The following is a 22,838-nucleotide window of genomic DNA, read 5'->3' on the forward strand; positions in this document are numbered from 1 at the left end:
GATATCCTTTACACACTGAATCAAAGGTCTGTAATATCATCGCTTACGTGCAGTGATTTCTCCAGATTCTCTGAACTTTTTAAATACTATTATGGACCGTAGATGGGGATAACCCTAAATTCCTTGCAATAGCTCGTTGAGAAATGTTCTTAAACTGTTCGACAATTTGCTCACGTATTTGTTCACACTTTCTGAGCCTTTTTTTTGTCTACTTGAGCCAGCTTTTTTTGAAACATGTTGCAGCCATCAATATCCAAATGAGCTAATATTCGCAAAAAATAACAAAGTGTTCCAGTTTGAAAGATAAGCATCTTGTATTTCTAGTCTATTCCATTGAAAATAGGTTGAAAAGGTTTATTTGTATTCTGTTTTTATTTACAGGCCGTTATTGAAGCATCCTGGGCATCCATATCAACATGCCAACTTAACTGGTTTGGGGTTTTGTACCATTATATTTAAGTATTTAAGTATTTTCCTATATTCAAACACAGTGTTACTGTTCAAACTGTATGTTGTGTTACAGTGGCCCAAAATATCCACTCCACTTGTTAAATAAAACGTCCGCCCCGGTTTTAGTGAATACTTAGGCCTAGTATGCTACAGTATTTTATTGTTGGTCCTTATGGTGGTACTTGGAGAGCCATGTGTTTTCTGGTGAACATACTCTGAAAACAACTGGTCTAGGTTCTCCAACCTAAAACGACATCCAACAAACAAACTAGGAGCAAGGAAGTAGTGGCGCAAAATAAGTAGCTGAGGTCAGAACAAGGAAACTGTGAGCAGTAATCTGGTTTCTAATTTATGACTTATGTTAAACTGCGTCACCCTGCCTTGAAAAAGTAATTCAGGAAGTTGCTTATCTAAGCACATTATACAATCTTTGATGTTGTTATTCAAGTTAATTTAGTGTGACAGGCAAACTGGTTTCGTACCAATTGAAAAAAAAAAGGAAGTTCAATGTCTTTACGTTCATTTTCCCTACTACAACTTCCACAGACTGATCTAGACCGACCATAAGTTCTCTTTTCCCCAGAAAAAGTCCTCTTTCGCAGGGCTGTCCGGGCGGGGTTTCTTAAATGCCTCAAATGTCCGTCGTTTTGAGCTAGGGTTGCGTGTGTTTTCAATGTACGTTCAGGGTTAAGAAGGGGTTGAAAACAAAACAAATTGTGAAGGTGTGGGCATGCAGCACAATTCGTTAGGGAAGGGCAGAGAGCAAGAGAGTTATGATAAACGCGCGACTCTGCTTTTTATCGAGAGATTTATCAGATTTAATGTTTCTATAGCAGGGGTGTCAAAAGTGTGCCCCGGAGGCCATTTGCGGCCCACAGCTCATGTTTTAAAGGCCCACGGCACATTCTAAAAATACTATTAAAATAAACAAAAACATAACAAAAGTGAAATAAAAAAGTTTAAAGTGTCACATATAGTTGGTGACGAACCCCAAGATGCAGAGAAGACGCCAGGCATTTTGCAGGTAGACATGATTTAATTAAACACTAAACAAGAACAAACAAAAGGGTACTAACAAAAGGCGCGCACAAGGCGGATAACAAACTTGGCTAAGAAGAAAAACACTCACTCTGACACGAACGGAACTATGGCATGAGCAGAGTGAACAGAAGTAGACAAAGCTACAAGCGACACGACAATAATCCAGCACTGACTGGAGGAGAAAACAGGTCTAAATAGGAGCGGGCCGATTGACACCAAGTGTTGCCAGGGGACACAGCAATCAGGGAGACAAACAGGAAACTGAACCAAAATAAGAGTGCTGACAGGAACTAAAGACTAGAAAAAATACACACACCCAAAAACTAAAACACAACCAAACTGTCAGGGGCAAGCCTGACATAAAGGTGAAAAAATGTGCAATGTTGACTAATAAAACAAAGCTATTTTTTTTTTTCTTTCAAACTGTCAGTGCCCAAAACATAATATTGAATCAAAATCAATGTTATTATGAATTATCGAGCTTATCCAAGGTTCCGGTTACTTCATATAAAATATTCCACTTTGAAGAATATTTTTGATGGAAGATTTTTGCATATTTTATGTAATTGCCATTAAACACATGGTTTTGTTTGACAAAAAAGGGCGGGAAACAAACAAACAAACAAATAAACAACATAAAAAAAAACTAAAACATTTTGAAATGAGGTGAAGTTCATGTAGACTCCAGAGATTTAAGCATTAAATATAAAATGTATGTATGCCCTGGCACACCATTATCATCATTTCATGACCGAAAACTTTTATACTGAAATAAATCCACCTACAAATTATTAAATAAAAATATATAAAAACTACCAGCAGCGGTAAAGTTCAGATCCATGAAGGAAAGAAGAAAGTGAATGAATGTTTATAACTGAATACATTTACCTATGCATACAAATTTTTCTTTCTTTATTATTATTTTTAATGAATTAAGTAACATTTATGACGACCTTATTCCAAAATATAGAATGTGAGATATAACAGGATAATGCATACGTTTATATTATTATTTTTTTTTTCAAAAAGTGGGACCCCAAACATTCACTACCGCACATTTTAACAATACACATTACACATCATAAAACCAAAAAAAAACAAAAATACATCATACATGACCAACACATTTACAGGCTTGTCAAACAGGTCAGCAATAGCTGCAGGGATAAGGTTTTTCTTGAGGCCGGCCCTCCGGAATTTGATGGTTCTGTACCTGCGCCCTGATGCTAGTGGGATGATGTATTGGTGTAGTGGGCGACTGATATCCTGGACTATCGTTTTTAAAATTCCTAGTGCCAACACTGCTGTCAACAGAGGAGAAAAAAATGCTTTATTTAAATAAATATATTATATATAAAGCAAGTATGAGTATCATTGGCAAATTGGTGGCACGCATATTTCTGTCCTCTTTTTTTGGGATTTCAGAATATGGTCAGCCTAATGTTGTCTGTTCCTCTATGATTTATGCATTTGTTTGAACAAAGTCTGTTTCCATATGAGTTGGGAAATTGTGTTAGATGTAAATATAAATGGAATACAATGATTTGCAAATCAATTTCAACCCATATTCAGTTGAATATGCTACAAATACAACATATTTGATGTTCAAACTTATAAACGTTTTTTTTTTTTGCAAATAATCACTAACTTTAGAATTTGATGCCAGCAACACGTGACAAAGAAGTTGGGAAAGGTGGGAATAAATACTGATAAAGTTGGGGAATGCTCATCAAACACTTGTTTGGAAAATCCCACAGGTGTGCAGGCTAACTGGGAACAGGTGGGTGCCATGATTGGGTATAAAAACAGCTTCCCTAAAAATGCTCAGTCCCTCACAAGAAAGGATGGGGCGAGGTACACCCCTTTGTCCACAACTGCGTGAGCAAATAGTCAAACAGTTTAAGAACAACGTTTCTCAAAGTGCAATTGGAAGAAATTTAGAGATTTCAAAATCTACGGTCCATAATATCATCAAAAGGTTACGAGAATCTGGAGAAATCACTCCACGTAAGCGGCATGGCCGGAAACCAACATTGAATGACCGTGACCTTCGATCGCTCGGACGGCACTGTATCAAAAACCGACATCAATCTCTAAAGGATATCACCACATGGGCTCAGGAACACTTCAGAAAACCACTGTCACTAAATACAGTTTGTCGCTAAATCTGTAAGTGCAAGGTAAAGCTCTACTATGCAAAGCCAAAGCCATTTATCAACAACATCCAGATACGCCGTCGGCTTCTCTGGGCCTGAGATCATCCAAGATGTACTGATGCAAAATGGAAAAGTGTTCTGTGGTCTGACGAGTGCACATTTCAAATGGTTTTTGGAAATATTCGTGTCATCTGGACCAATCCAGACTGTTATCGACGCAAAGTTCAAAAGCCAGCATCTGTGATGGTATGGGGGTGCTTTACTGCCCATGGCATGGGTAACTTACACATCCGTGAAGGCACCATTAATGCTGAAGGGTACATACAGGTTTTGGAAAAACATATGTTGTCATCTAAGCGCCGTCTTTTTCATGGACGCCCCTGCTTATGTCAGCAAGACAATGCCAAGCCACATTCAGCACTTGTTACAACAGCGTGGCTTCGTAAAAAAAAGAGTGCGGGTACTTTCCTGGCCCGCCGGCAGTCCAGACCTGTCTTCCATCGAAAATGTGTGACGCATTATGAAATGTAAAATACGACAGCGGAGACCCCGGACTGTTGAACGACTGAAGCTCTACATAAAACAAGAATGGGAAAGAATTCCACTTTCAAAGCTTCAACAATTATTTTCCCCAGTTCCCAAACGTTTATTGAGTGTTGTTAAAAGAAAAGGTGATGTAACACAGTGGTGAACATGCCCTTTCCCAACCACTTTGGCACGTGTTGCAGCCATGAAATTCTAAGTTAATTATTATTTGCAAAAAACAAACAAAAAGTTTATGAATTTGAACATCAAATATCTTGTCTTTGTAGTGCATTCAACTGAATATGGGTTGAAAAAGACTCGCAAATCATTGTATTCTGTTTATATTTACATCTAACACAATTTCCCAACTCATACGGAAACGGCGTTTGTATTTATATCCTCATTTTTCCCAATTTTTCCCCTCAGATCAAGTTGCGCTGCCCGATTTATCGGGCGCGGCGGTGGAAAACTGGGGACTGATCACGTACGACGAGGGCGTCCTGCTGTACGAGTCGGGCGTGTCCTCACTCCTGCACAGGGAAACAATCTCCTACTCCATCGCACGTCAGCTGGCTCACCAGGTAAGGCAATAAACCGTGACGCATTCGGGACAACTCACTTATCCAACAGACGCACGCAACACACGTTCAAATTATTTACTGCTTATTATCCGTGACTATACTATTTTTGATTTTTCTTGGATAGTGCAGTGGAAGATTGCATGACAATTGTTCTTGCATGCCACCCAAAAGGCCAAAGGGCACATATTGTGTCGTGTCATGACTGTGGATAAGTAGATTTTTATTGCATTGCACTTATTTTATCTGTTCTGAATACCTGGATATCATAAAATGTGTCATTAAACTCCACATGTGCGTTGTACAGTATTATCTAATAACATCTTATACTTGACGCCGTTATTCTCCGTTCTGAGCATTTCTGCAGACATTATCGTGTCCTTGGAAACGCTCAAGGGTATTTTTTTTGCCGGGGTTTGATAGCAACATAACGGCAACAGTAAAATATAGATTTTGATGGAAATGGCCCAAAAAAAATAAAAATAAAAATTATTCTCGTATCTTTTACAACACATTTTAGTTACTGCTGACGGCGTTCCCAGCCTCCCGTCTTGCTGTCCTCGTGCTGAGGAGAGGATTCTGGAGATGTGGTTTATTTTCAGACCCGTCTCACGCTAAAGTGCTTCAAAAGACTTTGAAACCGCAATACCGCGATATCTACAATATCGTTGCAGGCCCTATATATATGCATACTGTACATATATATACATATATATATATATATATATATATATGGATGGGATGGATATATATATATATATATATATATATATTCATGTATGTGTGTATATATATGTATTCATGTATGTGTGTATATATATGTATACATGTATTTATATATTTGTATGTATATATGTATGTATATACTGTATATATATATACACATATATATATGTATAATGTATGTATGTATATGTATGTATATATGTGTATATATAAATATATTTATATACGTATATACATGTATGTATATATATGTATATACTGTATGTGTGTGTGTGTATATATATATATATATATGTATTCATGTATGTGTGTATATATATGTATACATGTAATATATGTATATATATGTGTATATATACATATATACATGAATACATATATATATATATATGTATACACCGACGTCCCACTGAGTGTGAATTTTCCTTGCCCTTATGTGGGCCTACCGAGGATGTCATAGTGGTTTGTGTTGTGGTTTGTGCAGCCCTTTGAGACACTAGTGATTTAGGGCTATATAAGTAAACATTGATTGACATGTATGTGTTTATATATATATATAAATGTATATATGTATACATGTATGTATATACTGTAGATATATGTATGTATATATGTATGTACATACTGTGTATGTATATATATATATTGTATTTCTTTGAATTGCCGCTGGGGTGCTAATTAATTTAAAACCTCTTCTCACTCCTGCGCTTACCAAAGGCATGCGGTAAAAGTAAGCATGCGCTAATTATTTTAAAACCTCTTCTCGACTCCGGCACTTACCAAAGGCATGCAGTAAAAATTTGAGTGTGATGTAAGCTTGGACCTTAAATCTTTCTGAATAGCTCTTAATCTTCTTCCCTTTATGCGATTTCAAATGGCTGGTATTGAAATTAGCCTCCTCCATTTTGCAAATGATGACAGGCGGTAATACTAAGCATGTGCTAATTATTTTGGGAAGCGAGTTTGACCCGGCAGTAATTCAAGGCAGGCGCATACTTTATACCCTGTGGCAATTCAAGGTAATAAGGTATATATATATATATGTATGTATATATACATATATATATATATATATATATATATATATATATATATATATATATATATATATATATATGTTTATAAATGTATAAATTGGGGGGACGCTACAATATTGTATTGTAGCGTCCCGGAAGAGTTAGTGCTGCAAGGGGTTCTGGGTATTTGTTCTGTTGTGTTCATGTTGTGTTACAGTGCGGATTTTCTCCCGAATTGTGTTCGTCATTTGTGGGTTCACAATGTGGCGCATATTCGTAACAGTGTTAAAGTTGTTTATACGGCCACTTTTAGTGTGACCTGTATGGCTTTTGATCAAGTATGTCTTGCATTCACTTGTGTGTGTCGCATATATAATGTGACTGGGCCGGCACGCTGTTTGTACGGAGGACAAGGGGACGTGACGACAGGTTGTAGAGGACTCTAAAGGCATTGCCTTTGAGGCACGCCCCAAATATTGTTGTTTGGGTGGAAATCGGTAGATATTCGGGAGATTGTTTGCCTTGGGAGATTTTCGGGAGGGGCACTGAGGGCCTCGTGTAATTGTTTGGTTGTCAAATTATTAAGTGGTGTTATTAAATAGCTGTCGGTGTCTAGCAGGACCGATAATCAGCATTTTTGTTTTCTTGGCGTTGAGTTGCAAAAAATGCCAAAAATGTTCCTGCTGCCCACAGTCTCCTGGAGGATAACATAAGTCCCTTGACTGCAACTAACAGCCAGGCTGATCCTCGCTCGCATCCAAGTTTGGACTCATGTGTTCAGTGTGTTCAAATGTCTTTGTTCTGATTCTTTTTCTTTTTTTTTTTCACAGTGGTTTGGAAACTTGGTGACCATGAAATGGTGGAATGAAGTTTGGCTAAAAGAAGGCTTTGCCACGTACATGTCATCGCAGGCATTGGACGACGTGGAACCCACCTTCAAAGCCGTAAGCTCACATTTGTGTTTTTATATTCAAATGAACCATTCCACCAAATATAGCTCATTGAAATTCTCCCCCAATTGTCTTTTTTTCAACTCCAGATCTTATAAAAAACACATATTAGGCTACTTGTGTCTATTATAGGCGACTTTATTTAATTTTATGTACAAGGTTCCTAAGCTGAAGATCAGTCATTTGAGTAACAGGACTGCAAGTACAAACCCCGTTTCCATATGAGTTGGGAAATTGTGTTAGATGTAAATATAAACGGAATACAATGATTTGCAAATCATTTTCAACCCATATTCAGTTGAATGCACTACAAAGACAACATTTTTGATATTCAAACTCAAACTTTTTTTTTTTTGTTGCAAATAATAATTAACTTAAAATTTCCTGGCTGCAACACGTGCCAAAGTAGTTGGAAAAGGGCATGTTCACCACTGTGTTACATCACCTTTTCTTTCAACAACACTCAATAAACGTTTAGGAACTGAGGAAACTAATTGTTGAAGCTTTGAAAGTGAAATTCTTTCCCATTCTTGTTTTATGTAGAGCTTCAGTCGTTCAACAGTCCGGGGTCTCCGCTGTCGTATTTTAGGCTTCATAATGCGCCACACATTTTCGATGGGAGACAGGTCTGGACTGCAGGCAGGCCAGGAAAGTACCCGCACTCTTTTTTTACAAAGCCATGCAGTTGGAACACGTGCCGAATGTGGCTTGGCATTGTCTTGCTGAAATAAGCAGGAGCGTCCATGAAAAAGATGGCGCTTAGATGGCAGCATATGTTGTTCCAAAACCTGTATGTACCTTTCAGCATTAATGGTGCCTTCACAGATGTGTAAGTTACCCATGCCTTGGGCACTAATGCACCCCCATACCATCACAGATGCTGGCTTTTGAACTTTGCGTCGATAACAGTCTGGATGGTTCGCTTCCCCTTTCGTCCGGATGACACAATGTCGAATATTTCCAAAAACAATTTGAAATGTGGACTCGTCAGACCACAGAACACTTTTCCACTATGCATCAGTCCATCTTAGATGATCTCGGGCCCAGAGAAGCCGGTGGCGTTTCTGGATGTTGTTGATAAATGGCTTTCGCTTTGCAGAGTAGAGCTTTAACTTGCGACAATGTAGCGACAAACTGTATTTAGTGACAGTGGTTTTCTGAAGTGTTCCTGAGCCCATGTGGTGATATCCTTTAGAGATTGATGTCGGTTTTTGATACAGTGCCGTCTGAGGGGTCGAAGGTCACGGTCTTTCAATGTTGGTTTCCGACCTGTCGCTTAAGTGGAGTGATTTCTCCAGATTCTCTGAACCTTTTGATGATATTATGGACCGTAGATGTTGAAATCCCTAAATTTCTTGCAATTGCACTTTGAGAAACGTTGTTCTTAAACTGTTTGACTATTTGCTCACGCAGTTGTGGACAAAGGGGTGTACCTCGCCCCATCCTTTCTTGTGAAGGACTTAGAATTTTTTGGGAAGCTGCTTTTATACCCAATCATGGCACCCACCTGTTCCCAATAAGCCTGTGGGATGTTCCAAATAAGTGGTTGATGAGCATTCCTCAACTTTATCAATATTTATTGTCACCTTTCCCAACTTCTTCGTCACGTGTTGCTGGCATCAAATTCCAAAGTTAATGATTATTTGCAAAAAAATATATAAGTTTATCAGTTTGAACGTCAAATATGTTGTCTTTGAAGCATATTCAACTGAATATGGGTTGAAAATGAATATAATTTACTTCACTTATTAAAAGAAACATTAAAAAAGAAAATGTGGGTAGTAAATAGTGTAAATTATAGCGTAGAATTAGCTGATATATGAAATATAACCACATACCATTTATGTTAATAGCATGTTGACATGAAGCACATTACAGGGATTTAACATCAACATTTATATAAATTCAAGCAAAAAAACATCACAAAATAATTTCTAGGTACTGTGGTTAGACTTGAAGTCCCAGCCATCGTTGAAATATGAGAGTATATACAGTACAGGCTGAAAGTTTTGTCTTATTTTCATGACTATTTACATTGTAAATTGTCCCTGAAGGCATGAACACAAAACACAAAAACAACACTAAAAACATGTTAGTGGTTAGACCAGGCCTGGGCAATTATTTTGACTCGGGGGCCACATTTAATGTTCGAACTGATAAACTTTATTTTTTTTTTTTTCAAATAATCATTCAATTAAGATTTAATGGCAGCATTTTTACCACCCCACACTCTTTTAATATGAAGTCACGCTGTTGTAATATGTGGCTTGGCATTGTTTTGCTGAAATAAGCAGGGGCGTCCATGATAACGTTGCTTGGATGTCAACATATGTTGCTTCAAAACCTGTAACGTGTGTGTTACCCACACCTTGGGCGCTAATACACTCCTAATATCATTACAGGTGCTGGCTTTTGAACTTTGCGCCTAGAACAGGTGGGGGCTCGGGGGTCACATTTACAGAGAAAATGTAATCTGGGGGCCGGTATATCTATTTTTAGGAACACTAATACAAAACCTCACAATTATACCTGATTGAATGAGGGTTGAAATTGGGGGGTTAAATCACCAAAAAATTATTCCCGGGCGCGGTCACCGCTGCTGCTCACTGCTCACCTCCCAGAGTGTGAACAAGGGGATGGGTAAAATGTAGAGGACAAATTCCGCCACACCCAGTGTGTGTGTGTGACAATCATTGGTCCTTTAACTACTTTAATATTGCAGTCTACACATATCTCTTATGTTTGACTGCCATCTACTGGTCACACTTATCATTACACTGTGCAAAAAATAAAAAAAATTCAGGGGTCGGTAAGCAAAACCAGAATCATTCCGTACATTAGGCGCAGCAGGTTTTAAGGCGCAGTGTTGAGTTTTGAGGAAATGATTTTAAGTGCGCCTTATAGTCCGGAAAAATACGGTAATTTAAAAGTGATTGTAAAATTGTACACAGGAGTAAAAGCTGTGAGGCACAATTCAAACCTTTGGTATTGTTTGTTGTTGTTATTGATTATTTTGTTCTTCTGAACCCAATTATTTGAGCATCTACACATTATTGGAACAATTCTGCATATTTAACATACTTCAGTTAATGTTAATGTTAGTTAATCAGCAACCTGCGGCTTTTTAGTGCCGCCCTAGTGGCTCTCTGGAGCATTTTTTAAAAAAGGATTGAAAATGGAAAAAGATGGGAGGAAAAACACAAACAAATGCAACAGTTGGTTTACACGTAAAATCGTCCACTCCTTCCTTGTTTCATTTTGTCCACCAAACGTTTCATATTGTGCGTGAATGCCTGCACGTGAGCCAATTTCCTCCCTGCTTGGCACTCAGCATCAAGGGTTGGAACTGGGGGATTAAATCATCCCAAAAAATTGTTTCTGGGCGTGGCAACCGCTGCCGCTCACTGCTCCCCTCACCTCCCAGGGGGTGATCAAGGGTGATGGGTCAAATGCAGAGAATCATTTCGCCACACTTAGTGTGCGTTTGACAATCATTGGTACTTTAACTTTATATTCTATCCATCCAGCCATCCATTTACTACCGTTTGTCCATTTTTGGGGTCGGGGGAGGTCGCTGGAGCCTATCTCAGCTGCATTCGGGCGGAAGGCGGCCTACACTCTGGACAAGTCGCCATCTCATCGCAGGGCCAACACAGATAGACAGACAACGTTCACACTCACATTCACACACTAGGGTCAGTCAACCTATCCCCAGATGGATGTTTTTTTTTATATATTCTAGTTTCTTCAAAATAGCCACCCTTTGCCCTGATTACTTTTGTTGCACACTCTCGGCATTCTCTCGATGAGCTTCAAGACCTGAAATGGGTTTTTACTTGACCTGAAATGGGTTTTTACTTCACGGGTGTGCTTGAAGCTCATTCAGAGAATGCCAAGAGTGTGCAAAGCAGTAATCAGAGCCAAGGGTGGCTATTTTGAAGAGACTAGAATATAAAAAAATGGTTTTACTTATTACACATTTTTTGTGTTCATTCATGGTTTTGATGCCTTCATTGACAATCTACAGCAGGGGTGCCCATTACGTCGATCGCGAGCTACCAGTCGACCGCGGGGGGTGTGTCAGTCGATCTCCAGCCAGGCTTTTAAAAAAAATAGACCTAAAAATTAGTGACCATCAATCTTCACCAAGACGTCACTTAAATGACATTCACGGTACCGGAGGGTCTTGTGAGATGACGCTGGCTGCTGCAAGATCATTATTATGAAAATATGACCGGGAGGAAGGCGAGAAACACTTTTTATTTCAACAGACTCTCGCGCCGTACCTTCCGTCAAAACTCTAAAGGCCGACTGCACAATTCCTATCTTCACAATAAAAGCCCTGCTTCATGCTGCCTTCGCTAACTAAATACAGAGTCTCGGAAAACTGGCGTGCACAAGCGATCCCTCAGAAAGCTGGCGTGCACATCACTTGTGCACGCCAGCTTTCCGAGACACTTATTTTGTTAGCGCAGGCAGCATGAAGCAGGGCTTTTATTGTGAAGATAGGAAATGTGCATTCGGCCTTTAGAGTTTTGACGGAAGGAACGGCGCGAAAGTCTGTTGAAATAAAAAGTGTTTCTCGCCTTCCTCTGTCATTTTTTCATAATAATGAACTGGCAGCAGCCGGCGTCATCTCACAAGACCCTCGGGTGCCGTGAATGTCAATCAAGCAAGCTACGGAATTTGCCGCCAATGTTTTTCTTGTAAATTGTATGGAAGCTGGATGAATTAGATGCCAAAAACCAACCACTTTCATGTGGTATTGTACAGAAAGGACAACTTTTTTTCTCCTCCATTTGAAAATGTGGGCGTTATCATCATTACTGTCTGATTCCAACCAATGCAAGTCATCAGAATCAGGTAATACACCAACTTATATTCTTGTCTTCGTGAAAGAAAGACATCTATATGTGTTAGACATGCTTGTATTATCATTAAACACATTTAACTTGTTTACAAAAATGTCTCTTTCATAAATAAATAAATATAAATGATATATATAAATGAGGTAGATCCCCTCGAGTTGGTCAATTGAAAAGTAGCTCGCCTGCAGAAAAAGTGTGGGCACCCCTGGTCTACAGGGTAAATAGTCATGAAAATAAAGAAAACGCATTGACTTTTGGCCTGTACTGTACATCAAAATAAATGAGTGTACTTTTGTTCCTTCCGTGGGCAAAATGTTTACAAAACTTTAACTTAAAGCCTCATTTTAGGAAGCACAATGTTGAAGGTATCATGTTCAGTGGTCTGGTTTGTTTTTGTCATTTTCTGTTGTTTGGAACTCCAGTAGTTCCCGTTTTTTGGTGCACTCTTGTTTGTTTTGGTTGCCATGGTGACATATGGCTTCCACCTACTGCTGGTGCTCGGACGCTCACCTGGGTCTTAACAAGGGACTATTTAAACCGCCCTTCCATCTGTATTTGCTCTGCTCATGCCACAGTTCATGCTGCTCGTTTTCATGCCACAGTAAGTCTTGCTTGTTCCGGGCCATAGTTTGTGTTGTTTGTTTCATGCCACAGTTTTGTGTTTTTTTCCCCATGCAGTAGTTTATGTTTGTTCCTATTTTGATAGTGAAGAATTAAAAATGTTCCTACCTTCACGCCTGGTCCAGATTAGTCCGTTTGCATCCCGGGAGAACAAACTCTGGCCTCTTGACAGAATGACACCAGCGGCAGGTGAAAATCATATAATCCTGGGAGCATTTTGCCCATGGAGTTCTCTGCCACACCAGAATCCGTTTGGAAAGACAGGGCTGCAGAGCTGGCTCTGAGCGCCGGGAAGGACAAGCTTCACAGTGTCTCGGCTGAATGAGCCGGTATCGGACACTTCGGTCTCCTTATACGCATCCTTGCTCATCCATGCGGAGTGGACACCGGCCTAGAGTTGGTGGGCGGCCGTGGGTGGAGTCGACTCTCTCGGTTGCTTTGTTGGGTCTGCTCCTGTCTCTGGCCATGCTTCCTCCACCCCAGCAGACAATGGCGTGGAACACTGCGGTCTCCTTCTACGCATCCTCGCTCATCCATGCGGACTGGACACTGGCCTAGAGTTGCTGGGCGGCCGAGGGTGGAGTCGACTCTCTTGGTTGCTTTGTTGGGTCTGCTCCTGTCTCTGGCCATGCTTCCTCCACCCCAGCAGACAATGGTGTGGAACACCGCGGTCTCCTTATACGCATCCTCGCTCATCCATGCGGACTGGACACTGGCCTAGAGTTGGTGGGCGGCGGAGGGTGGAGTCGACTCTCTGGGTTGCTTTGTTGGGTCTGCTCCTGTCTCTTGCCAAGCTTCCCCCACCCCAGCAAACAATGGTGTGGAACACTGCGGTCTCCTTATACGTATCCTCGCTCTTCCATGCGGACTGGACACCGGCCTAGAGTTGGTGGGCGGCCGAGGGTGGAGTCGACTCTCTCGGTTGCTTTGTTGGGTCTGCTCCTGTCTCTGGCAATGCTTCCCCCACCCCAGCAGACAATGGCATGGAACACCGCACTCTTCTTATACGCATCCTCGCTCATCCATGCAGACTGGACACTGGCCTAGAGTCGGTGGGCGGTCGAGGAAGGAGTCGACTCTCTCGGTTGCTTCGTTGGGTTTGCTCCTGTCTCTGGCCATGCTTCCCCCACCCCAGCAGACAATGGTGTGGAACACCGCAGAGGACACCACAGTGTATGTTATTTAGTTTTTGTGTTTAGTTGTTTTACTTTTGTGTTGCTGTGTGTAGAAGTGACTGGTTGGCCTCAGTCTGGACCCCCTCTCTAGGGGCCTAGGCATGAATATATCTTTTTTTCCTCCCTGTTTCTCACCATTTTTGTAAGAAGCTCCGGAAGTTGGCAGACCCGTCAGCGATCCTGTTCTGTCTCCCTGTAATGTTTGTCTGATCTTAAATGGGATTGTGCTGTAAATGTTCATTTCCCCTCTAGGATTATTAAAGTATTTTTGATTCTGAAAAACAGGAATTAATGGGAGTTCAAAACAAGATAAAATAACAAAAACATAATCCAGACCACCGAACAGGACAGAAGGGAGTTTAAACTCAACTTTGAAATTGTATTCATTGACTATGGCAATCAGATCAAAGGCACCAATTCGGTGGAATGGTCCAAAGATTCTCATTTCAAATGACGAGTTTTTACCAGTTACTTCATGAGTGCTTGGTCTTTTTTTTTTCCAAACATTTGAACGTCCTACGCAGGGTGAAATGAATATCATGAGTGAACTCCATGCAGCCCTTGAGCAGGACGCGCTGGCTTCTTCCCATCCTCTCAGCGTCCCACACGGAGATGTCCTGTCCACTCCGCAGATCACGGCCTTACTTGATGATCTCACCAACTACAAGGTAACGGCCATCAATACACACAGGTAAAAAAATACCTATTCCATTAGGTAACACTCGCACAAATGTATATTAACATTGTTTTGTTGGACCAGTGGTTCTTAACCTTCTTGGAAGAACAAAACCAACACAGTGCATGGACTCAAAACAGACCCGTGGGATAGAAAATTAGAGGGGACATTGTTTGGGGGTATCCATAATACGGCGATAGGGAGAAGTTTGTATCTACGCGATGAGTCCGGTGTGTCTTGACCTCTGCAGAACCGCTGAGGCCGACTCACCGAACCCCTAGAGTTCAATCGAACCCAGGTTAAGAACCAAATGTGCGAGACGTTTCGTATCAGAGATACAGAGAAAGTGATATTGTTATTGGTGTTTGACTGATATGAATATTTCTCGGTTGACTCGGTAGGGAGCTGTTGTGCTGAGAATGCTGGCAGACGCTGTGGATCAAAGAGTTTTCAACAAAGGGGTTCAAGTAAGTAACGTCCAAATCAACTTGAATTCATATACCGTATGTCTTCTACTGGTCTGAAGTAGAGATGTCCGAAAATATTGGACTGCCGATACTATCGGCCGATAAATGCTTTAAAATGTAATATCGGTATCGGTTTCAAGAAGTAAAATTTATGACTTTGTAAAACGCCGCCGTACAGAGTGGTACACGGACGTAGGGAGAAGTACAGAACGCCAATAAACCTTTAAGGCACTGCCTTTGCGTGCCAGCCAAATTGCATAGTATCTACAGATTTTGTCACACACAAGGGAATGCAACGCATACTCGGTCAACAGCCCTACAGGTCACACTGAGGGTGGCCGTGTAAACAACTTTAACACGGTTACAAATATGCGCCACACTGTGAACCCACAACAAAGAAGAATGACAAACACATTTCGGGAGAACATCCGCACCGTAACACAACATAAAATCAACAGAACAAATACCCAGAACCCCTTGCAGCACTAACTCTTTCGGGACACTACAATTAATGGCTCAGGTCCTTCTTCACCACAATGGATCGATACAGTCTCCGCATTACTGAAGACGCCGCACCGATCCGCCTGTCGATCTCACGATGCACTCTTCCGTCACTCGTGAACAAGACTCCGAGGTACTTGAACTCCTCCACTTGGGGCAGGGTCTCCTCCCCAACCCGGAGATGGCACTTCACCCTTTTCCGGGCGAGAACCATGGACTCGGACTTGGAGGTGCTGACTCTCATCCCGGTCGCTTCACACTCGGCTGCGAACCGATCCAGTGAGAGCTGAAGATCCTGGCCGGATGAAGCCATCAGGACCACATCATCTGCAAAAAGCAGAGACCTAATCCTGCAGCCACCAAACCGGATCCCCTCAACGCCTTGACTGCGCCTAGAAATTCTCTCCATAAAAGTTATGAACAGAATCGGTGACAAAGGGCAGCCTCGTTACGGAGTCCAACCCTCACTGGAAACGTGTCCGACTTACTGCCGGCAATGCGGACCAAGCTCTGGCACTGATCATACAGGGAGTGGACTCCCACAATCAGAGAGTCCGATACCCCATACTCTCTGAGCACTCCCCACAAGACTTCCCGAGGGACACGGTTGAATGCCTTCTCCAAGTCCACAAAGCACATATAAACTGGTTGGGCAAACTCCCATGCACCCTCAAGAACCCTGCTGAGAGTATAGAGCTGGTCCACAGTTCCACAACCAAAACAACTCAAGCCAAATAATTATTTCTAAGAAACTTTAAAATAAATTCAACATGAATACAATACGCACCGATCCGCCTGTTGATCTCACCATCCACTAATCCTTCACTCGTGAACAAGACTCTGAGGTACTTGAACTTCTCCACTTGGGGCAGGGTCTCATATCATATACAGTACATGATATGAGACAGATATCACAAATCAATCAATGTTTATTTATATAGCTCTGAATCGCAAGTGTCTCAAAGGGCTGCACAAGCCACAACGGCATCCTCGGTTCAGATCCCACATAAGGGCAAGGAAAAACTCACAACTCAGTGGGATGTCAATATGAATGACTATGAGACACCTTGGAGAGGACCGCAGATGTGGGGGACTCCCACCCCATTTAGGGGAGACCGGATGCAATGGACGTCTAGTGGGTCTAACATAATATTGTGAAAGTCCAGTCCATAGTGGATCTAACATAATAGTGACGGTCCAGTCCATAGTGGGGCCAGCAGGAGACCGTCCCGAGCGGCGACGGGTCAACAGCAAAAGATGTCCCCGGTCAGACCCGGGTCCCGACTCTGGACAGCCAGCACTTCATCCATGGCCACCGGACCTTTGCCCCCCCTTCCACAAATAAGAGGGGGGTAGAAAAGAAAAGAAACGGCAGATCAACTGGTCTAAAAAGGGGGTCTATTTAAAGGCTAGAGTATACAAATGAGTTTTAAGATGGGACGTAAATGCTTCTACTGAGGTAGCATCTCGAACTGTTACCGGGAGGGCATTCCACAGTACTGGAGCCCGAATAGAAAACAGTCTATAGCCCGCAGACTTTTTTTGGGGCTCTGGGAATCACTAATAAGCCGGAGTTCTTTGAACGCAGATTTCTTGCCGGGACAAATGGTACAATACAATCGGCAAGATAGGATGAAGCTAGACCGTGTAGTATTTTATTTTGTACGTAAGTAGTAAAAGTATACAAATGAGTTTTGCGATGGGACTTAAATGCTTCTACTGAGGTAGCATCTCTGTTACCATGCTGTATTTGTTATGTGGAGCATGTCTATTTTTTTTTAAATTGTACAAATATACTTTGAACAAAGAACATATGCTTTATATTTAATCTAAAAATTACAAAACAGTAACGAGTGCATTATTAGCTTCAGGATTCTTGTAGCAATTTTAATTCTAAAAGTTGATAGCAAAAGTTTTTCCAGCTTGTTTTCTATTGATTTATTTGAAGAAATATAACATTTGAATTGTAATATTTGACACCCTATTACTACAAACCCCGTTTCCATATGAGTAGGGAAATTGTGTTAGATGTAAATATAAACGGAATACAATGATTTGCAAATCATTTTTAACCCATATTCAGTTGAATATGCTACAAAAACAACATATTTGATGTTCAAACTCATAGACTTTATTTTTTTTTGCAAATAATCATTAACTTTAGAATTTGATGCCCGCAACACGTGACAAAGTAGTTGGGAAAGGGCATGTTTACCGCTGTGTTACGTCACCTTTTCTTTTAACAACACTCAATAAACGTTTGGGAACTGAGTAAACTAATTGTCGAAGCTTTGAAAGTGGAATTGTTTCCCATTTTTGTTTCATGTAACTTAGATATTGGGTTTCACTATGTAAAGCGCTTTGAGTCACTTGAGAAAAGCGCTATATAAATATAATTCACTTCACTTCACTTCATGTAGAGCTTCAGTCGTTCAACAGTCTGTCCTATTTACGCTTCATAATTTTCGATGGGAGACAGGTCTGGGCTGCACCAGGTGATGTAACACAGTGGGGAACAGGCCCTTTCCCAACTACTTTGGCATGTGTTGCAGCCATGAAATTCTAAGTTTATTATTATTTGCAAAAAAAATAAATAAAGTTTATGAGTTTGAACATCAAATATCTTGTCTTTGTAGTGCATTCGATTGAATATGGGTTGAAAAGGATTTGCAAATCATTGTATTCTGTTTATATTTACATCTAACACAATTTTCCAACTCATATGGAAACAGGGTTTGTAGTTGGTCATGGATTCAAAACATTAATGGCTTTGGGAAAATGAGCGAGTTTATCGGACACACCTATTTGGGGGAGTCGCTCCGAAACACCATCACTAAAATGGTGATCAATATTTGCTACTTGCATGCAAGTTAGTGAAAGAGATGAGTTATGTTGCACCCTTGTGGTTTGATGGTGTGATTATAAATGCATGCACGTTATTTTCTATCTTCCTCTCTTATTTGACCTGGAATTAAGACACAAAATGTGTTAACACTTCTGCCTCTTTGTCAATCTTCCAGCAATATCTCAGCGACTTCAAGCATGGGAACGCCGACCAGAATGACCTTTGGAAGTGCATTCAAAAGGCAAGACCTTACCTTAAAAAAATGATTCTAAAAATATAAAATCTACTCATGAACGGTGTTAACGATGGTAATTCATTTCAAAAGTGATATTCCAATTTCGGACTTGATCCATTTAAAGCCACGGCTCTCTGTTGAGCCGTACTATGTGTTTGGTGACCCCGGGATGCAACGGCACGATCCGTAGGATCCATGATCGGAAACATGTTCCAAAAAAATAAGAAACACTGCAGAGCAGACTGCTAACTAGATGAAAAAAATAAAATAGAGTGAGACCTGGAAGGTGACGCTGAATGGCGCTAAATTGGAGGGAACTAAAATTAACTACTAGACTAGACTCTCCTTTGTATAGAACAGGTGTGTCAAACTGGTTTTCATTGAGGGCCACATCACAGTTAGGGTTGGCCTCAGAGGGCCCCATTTAACAATGTATATATATATATATATGTATATGTATGTATATATATGTATATATACAGAGATATGTATGGATGTATATATATGTATATATATATATATATATATATGTATATGTATAAATATATATACATGTGTATACAAACATATATGTATGTATGTGTGTGTTTATATATATGCAACTTGAGGGTTCCAGGTTCGATCCCCGCTTCTGCCATTCTAGTCACTGCCGTTGTGTCCTTGGGCAGGACACTTTACCCACCTGCTCCCAGTGCCACCCACACTGCTTTAAAATGTAACTTAGATATTGGGTTTCACTGTGTAAAAGCGCTTTAAGTCATTAGAGAAATGCGCTATATAAATATAATTCACTTTACTTATAAATGTATATATATATATATATATATATATATATATATATATATATATATATATAGGGATGAAATAGCATCTGTGTTTTTCCTGACCTAATGTATATATATATATATATATATATATATATATATATATATATATATATATATATAATATGTATGTGTGGGAAAAATCACAAGACTACTTCATCTCTACAGAACTGTTTCATGAGGGGTCCCCTCAATTGTCAGGAGAATTCCTGAAATCTCCTGACGATTGAGGGAACCCCTCATGAAACAGTTCTGTAGAGATGAAGTAGTCTTGTGATTTTTCCCACACATACATATTGCGCTCTACCACAGTATCGAGCACTATTCTTTGGATAATCCAATCAAGACACACACACATATATATATATATATATATATATATATATATATATGTATGTGTATATATATATATACACATATATATATATATATATATATATATATATATATATGTATATACATATATATATATATATATATATATATATATATATATATACAATTTATACAGTATATACATATAATACATAAATATGTATGTATGTATATATATACATATATATTTGTATGAATGCATATATACATACAGTACATATATAGGTATACACACACATATATGTTTGTATACATACACACACACATATATATATATATATATATATATATATATATACAGGCCAAAAGTTTGGAAATAACCTCCTCATTCAATGCGTTTTCTTTATTTTCATGACTATTTACATTGTAGATGGTCACTGAAGGCATAAAAACTATGAATGTACACATGTGGAGTTATGTACTCAACAAAAAAAGGTGAAATAACTGAAAACATGTTTTATATTCTTTGTTCTTCAAAATAGCCACCCCTTCTGCTCTGATTACCGCTTTGCAGACTCTTGGCATTCTCTCCATGGGCTTCAAACACACCTGTGAAGTGAAAACCATTTCAGGTGACTACCTCTTGAAGCCCATGGAGAGAAAGCCAGGAGTGTGCGAAAAAAAGTAATCGGAGCAAAGGAGTGGCTGTTAGAATATAAAACATGTTTTGATGCCTTCAGTGACAATCTACAAAGTAAATAGTCATGACAATAAAGAAAACACATTGAACGAGAAGGTGTGTTCCATGGTCTCGTGTTTTTCCGTGAGTGAAGTACAGCGAAAATGAGCATGTCATGCTGATGAATAATGAGTGGTTCATTGTGAACAAATGTGTGCTGGCGTGGTTGCAGGCTGTTCACGAGGAGGGGGGCCACACCGACGTGACCACCTTGATGGCGACATGGACCGAACAAATTGGATTTCCTGTCGTCACCATCAACACCACAGACGGAGAAGTCTACCAGAAGCACTTCCTGTTCAACACGTCTTTGGAATCCAGGTGAGTGCGATGACGTCACATCGCTCATTAATATTCAACTCAAACCGGCGAGAATATGACTGGAAACATAACTTATCATGTGAAGTGAAGTGCATTATATTTATATAGCGCTTTTTCTCTAGTGACTCAAAGCGCTTTTACATAGTGAAACCCAATATCTATTTACATTCAAACCAGTGTGGGTGGCACTGGGAGCAGGTGGGTAAAGTGTCTTGCCCAAGGACACAACGGCAGTGACTAAGATGGCGGAAGCGGGGATCGAACCTGGAACCCTCAAGTTGCTGGCACGGCCCCTCTACCAACCGAGCAATGCTGCCCCCAAGACTAGTTTTATTGTAACAGAGAGACAGAATGTGAAATCAAACACAATCACAGTTTGAGTTGGTTTACGAAAAACATTATTTACAAAAATACGACGTGCCAACCCTCCCGAAAATCGCCCGGGGCAACCAGATTTCCACCTGGACAACAATATTTGGGGCGTGCCGATATCTACGGGTATTCGCACACACAAGTGAATGCAACGCATACTTGGTCAACAGCCATACAGGTCACACTGAGGGTGGCCGTATAAACAACTTTAACACTGTTAGAAATATGCGCCACACTGTGAACCCACACCAAAGAAGAATGGCGAACACATTTCGGGAGAACATCTACACCGTAACACAACATAAAGACAACACCCAGAACCCCTTGCGGCACTAACTCTTCCAGGACGCTACAAAATACACCCCGCGCTACCCCCTACCCCACCCACCCAACCTCCCCCGCCCCATCTCCCGAATTCGGAGGTCTCATGGTTGGCAAGTATGGGTTATCGTCATCTGTCATCCTGCTGAATGAATGTCCTAACAAAGAACTGATGACGCTGTCCCAGTGAAGAAAATATTGTAGTTGTTTACAGTTAGCATGCTAGCGTGAGCATTTTTAGCAAATTTTGCAGGGTATGCGGCTAGGACTGTGCTAGTCACGCTATCGGTCCAGTGTACTAAAGTTGGCATGTTCGCATTCCAATGTTAGCATGCCAGCTCATTTACCTCATTTTCCCAGGAGACTCCAAAATTTCAGTGCCCCTCCCAAAAATCGCCCGGGGCAACCATTCTTCCCCGAATTTCTCCCGATTTCCACCCGGACAACAATATTGGGGGCGTGCCGACCCAGTCACACAATATCTATGGCTTTTCACACACATAAGTGAATGAAACGCATGCTTGGTCAACAGCCATACAGGTCACACTGAGGGTGGCCGTATAAACAACTTTAACACTGTTAGAAATATGCGCCACACTTTGAACCCACACCAAACAAGAATGGCGAACACATTTTGGGAGAACATCCACACCGTAACACAACATAAACACAACACCCAGAACCCCTTGCAGCACTAACTCTTCCGGGACGCTACAATATACACCCCGCGCTACCCCCTACCCCACCCACCTCATTTCTCCCCCCATCTCCCAAATTCGGAGGTCTCACGGTTGGCAAGTATGGGTTATCGTCATCTGTCATCCTGCTGAATGAATGTCCTAACAAAGAACTGATGACGCTGTCCCAGTGAAGAAAATATTGTAGTTGTTTACAGTTAGCATGCTAATATTAGCCTGTTAGGATGCTAGCGTAAGCATTTTTAGCAAATTTTGCAGGGTATGCGGCTAGGACTGTGCTAGTCACGCTATCGGTCCAGTGTACTAAAGTTGGCATGTTAGCATTCCAATGTTTGCATGCCAGCTCATTTACCTCATTTTCCCGGGAGACTCCCAAATTTCAGTGCCCCTCCCAAAAATCGCCCGGGTAAACCATTCT

At 40.7% G+C, this 22,838-nt stretch overlaps 1 protein-coding gene across 1 annotated transcript in view; it reads left to right on the forward strand.

The window, feature by feature from the left end:
- LOC133568166 (aminopeptidase N-like) overlaps positions 1-22,838 on the forward strand; it is a 68,979-nt gene that overhangs the window by 13,325 nt on the left and 32,816 nt on the right. The window contains exons 5-10 of the mRNA XM_061919906.1: positions 4,599-4,753; positions 7,323-7,436; positions 14,631-14,774; positions 15,184-15,249; positions 18,771-18,836; positions 20,881-21,029. Of these exons, the coding sequence (XP_061775890.1) occupies positions 4,599-4,753; positions 7,323-7,436; positions 14,631-14,774; positions 15,184-15,249; positions 18,771-18,836; positions 20,881-21,029 (694 nt within the window). The remainder of the gene's footprint in view (positions 1-4,598; positions 4,754-7,322; positions 7,437-14,630; positions 14,775-15,183; positions 15,250-18,770; positions 18,837-20,880; positions 21,030-22,838) is intronic.

The sequence above is a fragment of the Nerophis ophidion genome, linkage group LG14 (assembly GCF_033978795.1).
Source record: "Nerophis ophidion isolate RoL-2023_Sa linkage group LG14, RoL_Noph_v1.0, whole genome shotgun sequence".
Lineage (NCBI taxonomy): Eukaryota > Metazoa > Chordata > Actinopteri > Syngnathiformes > Syngnathidae > Nerophis > Nerophis ophidion.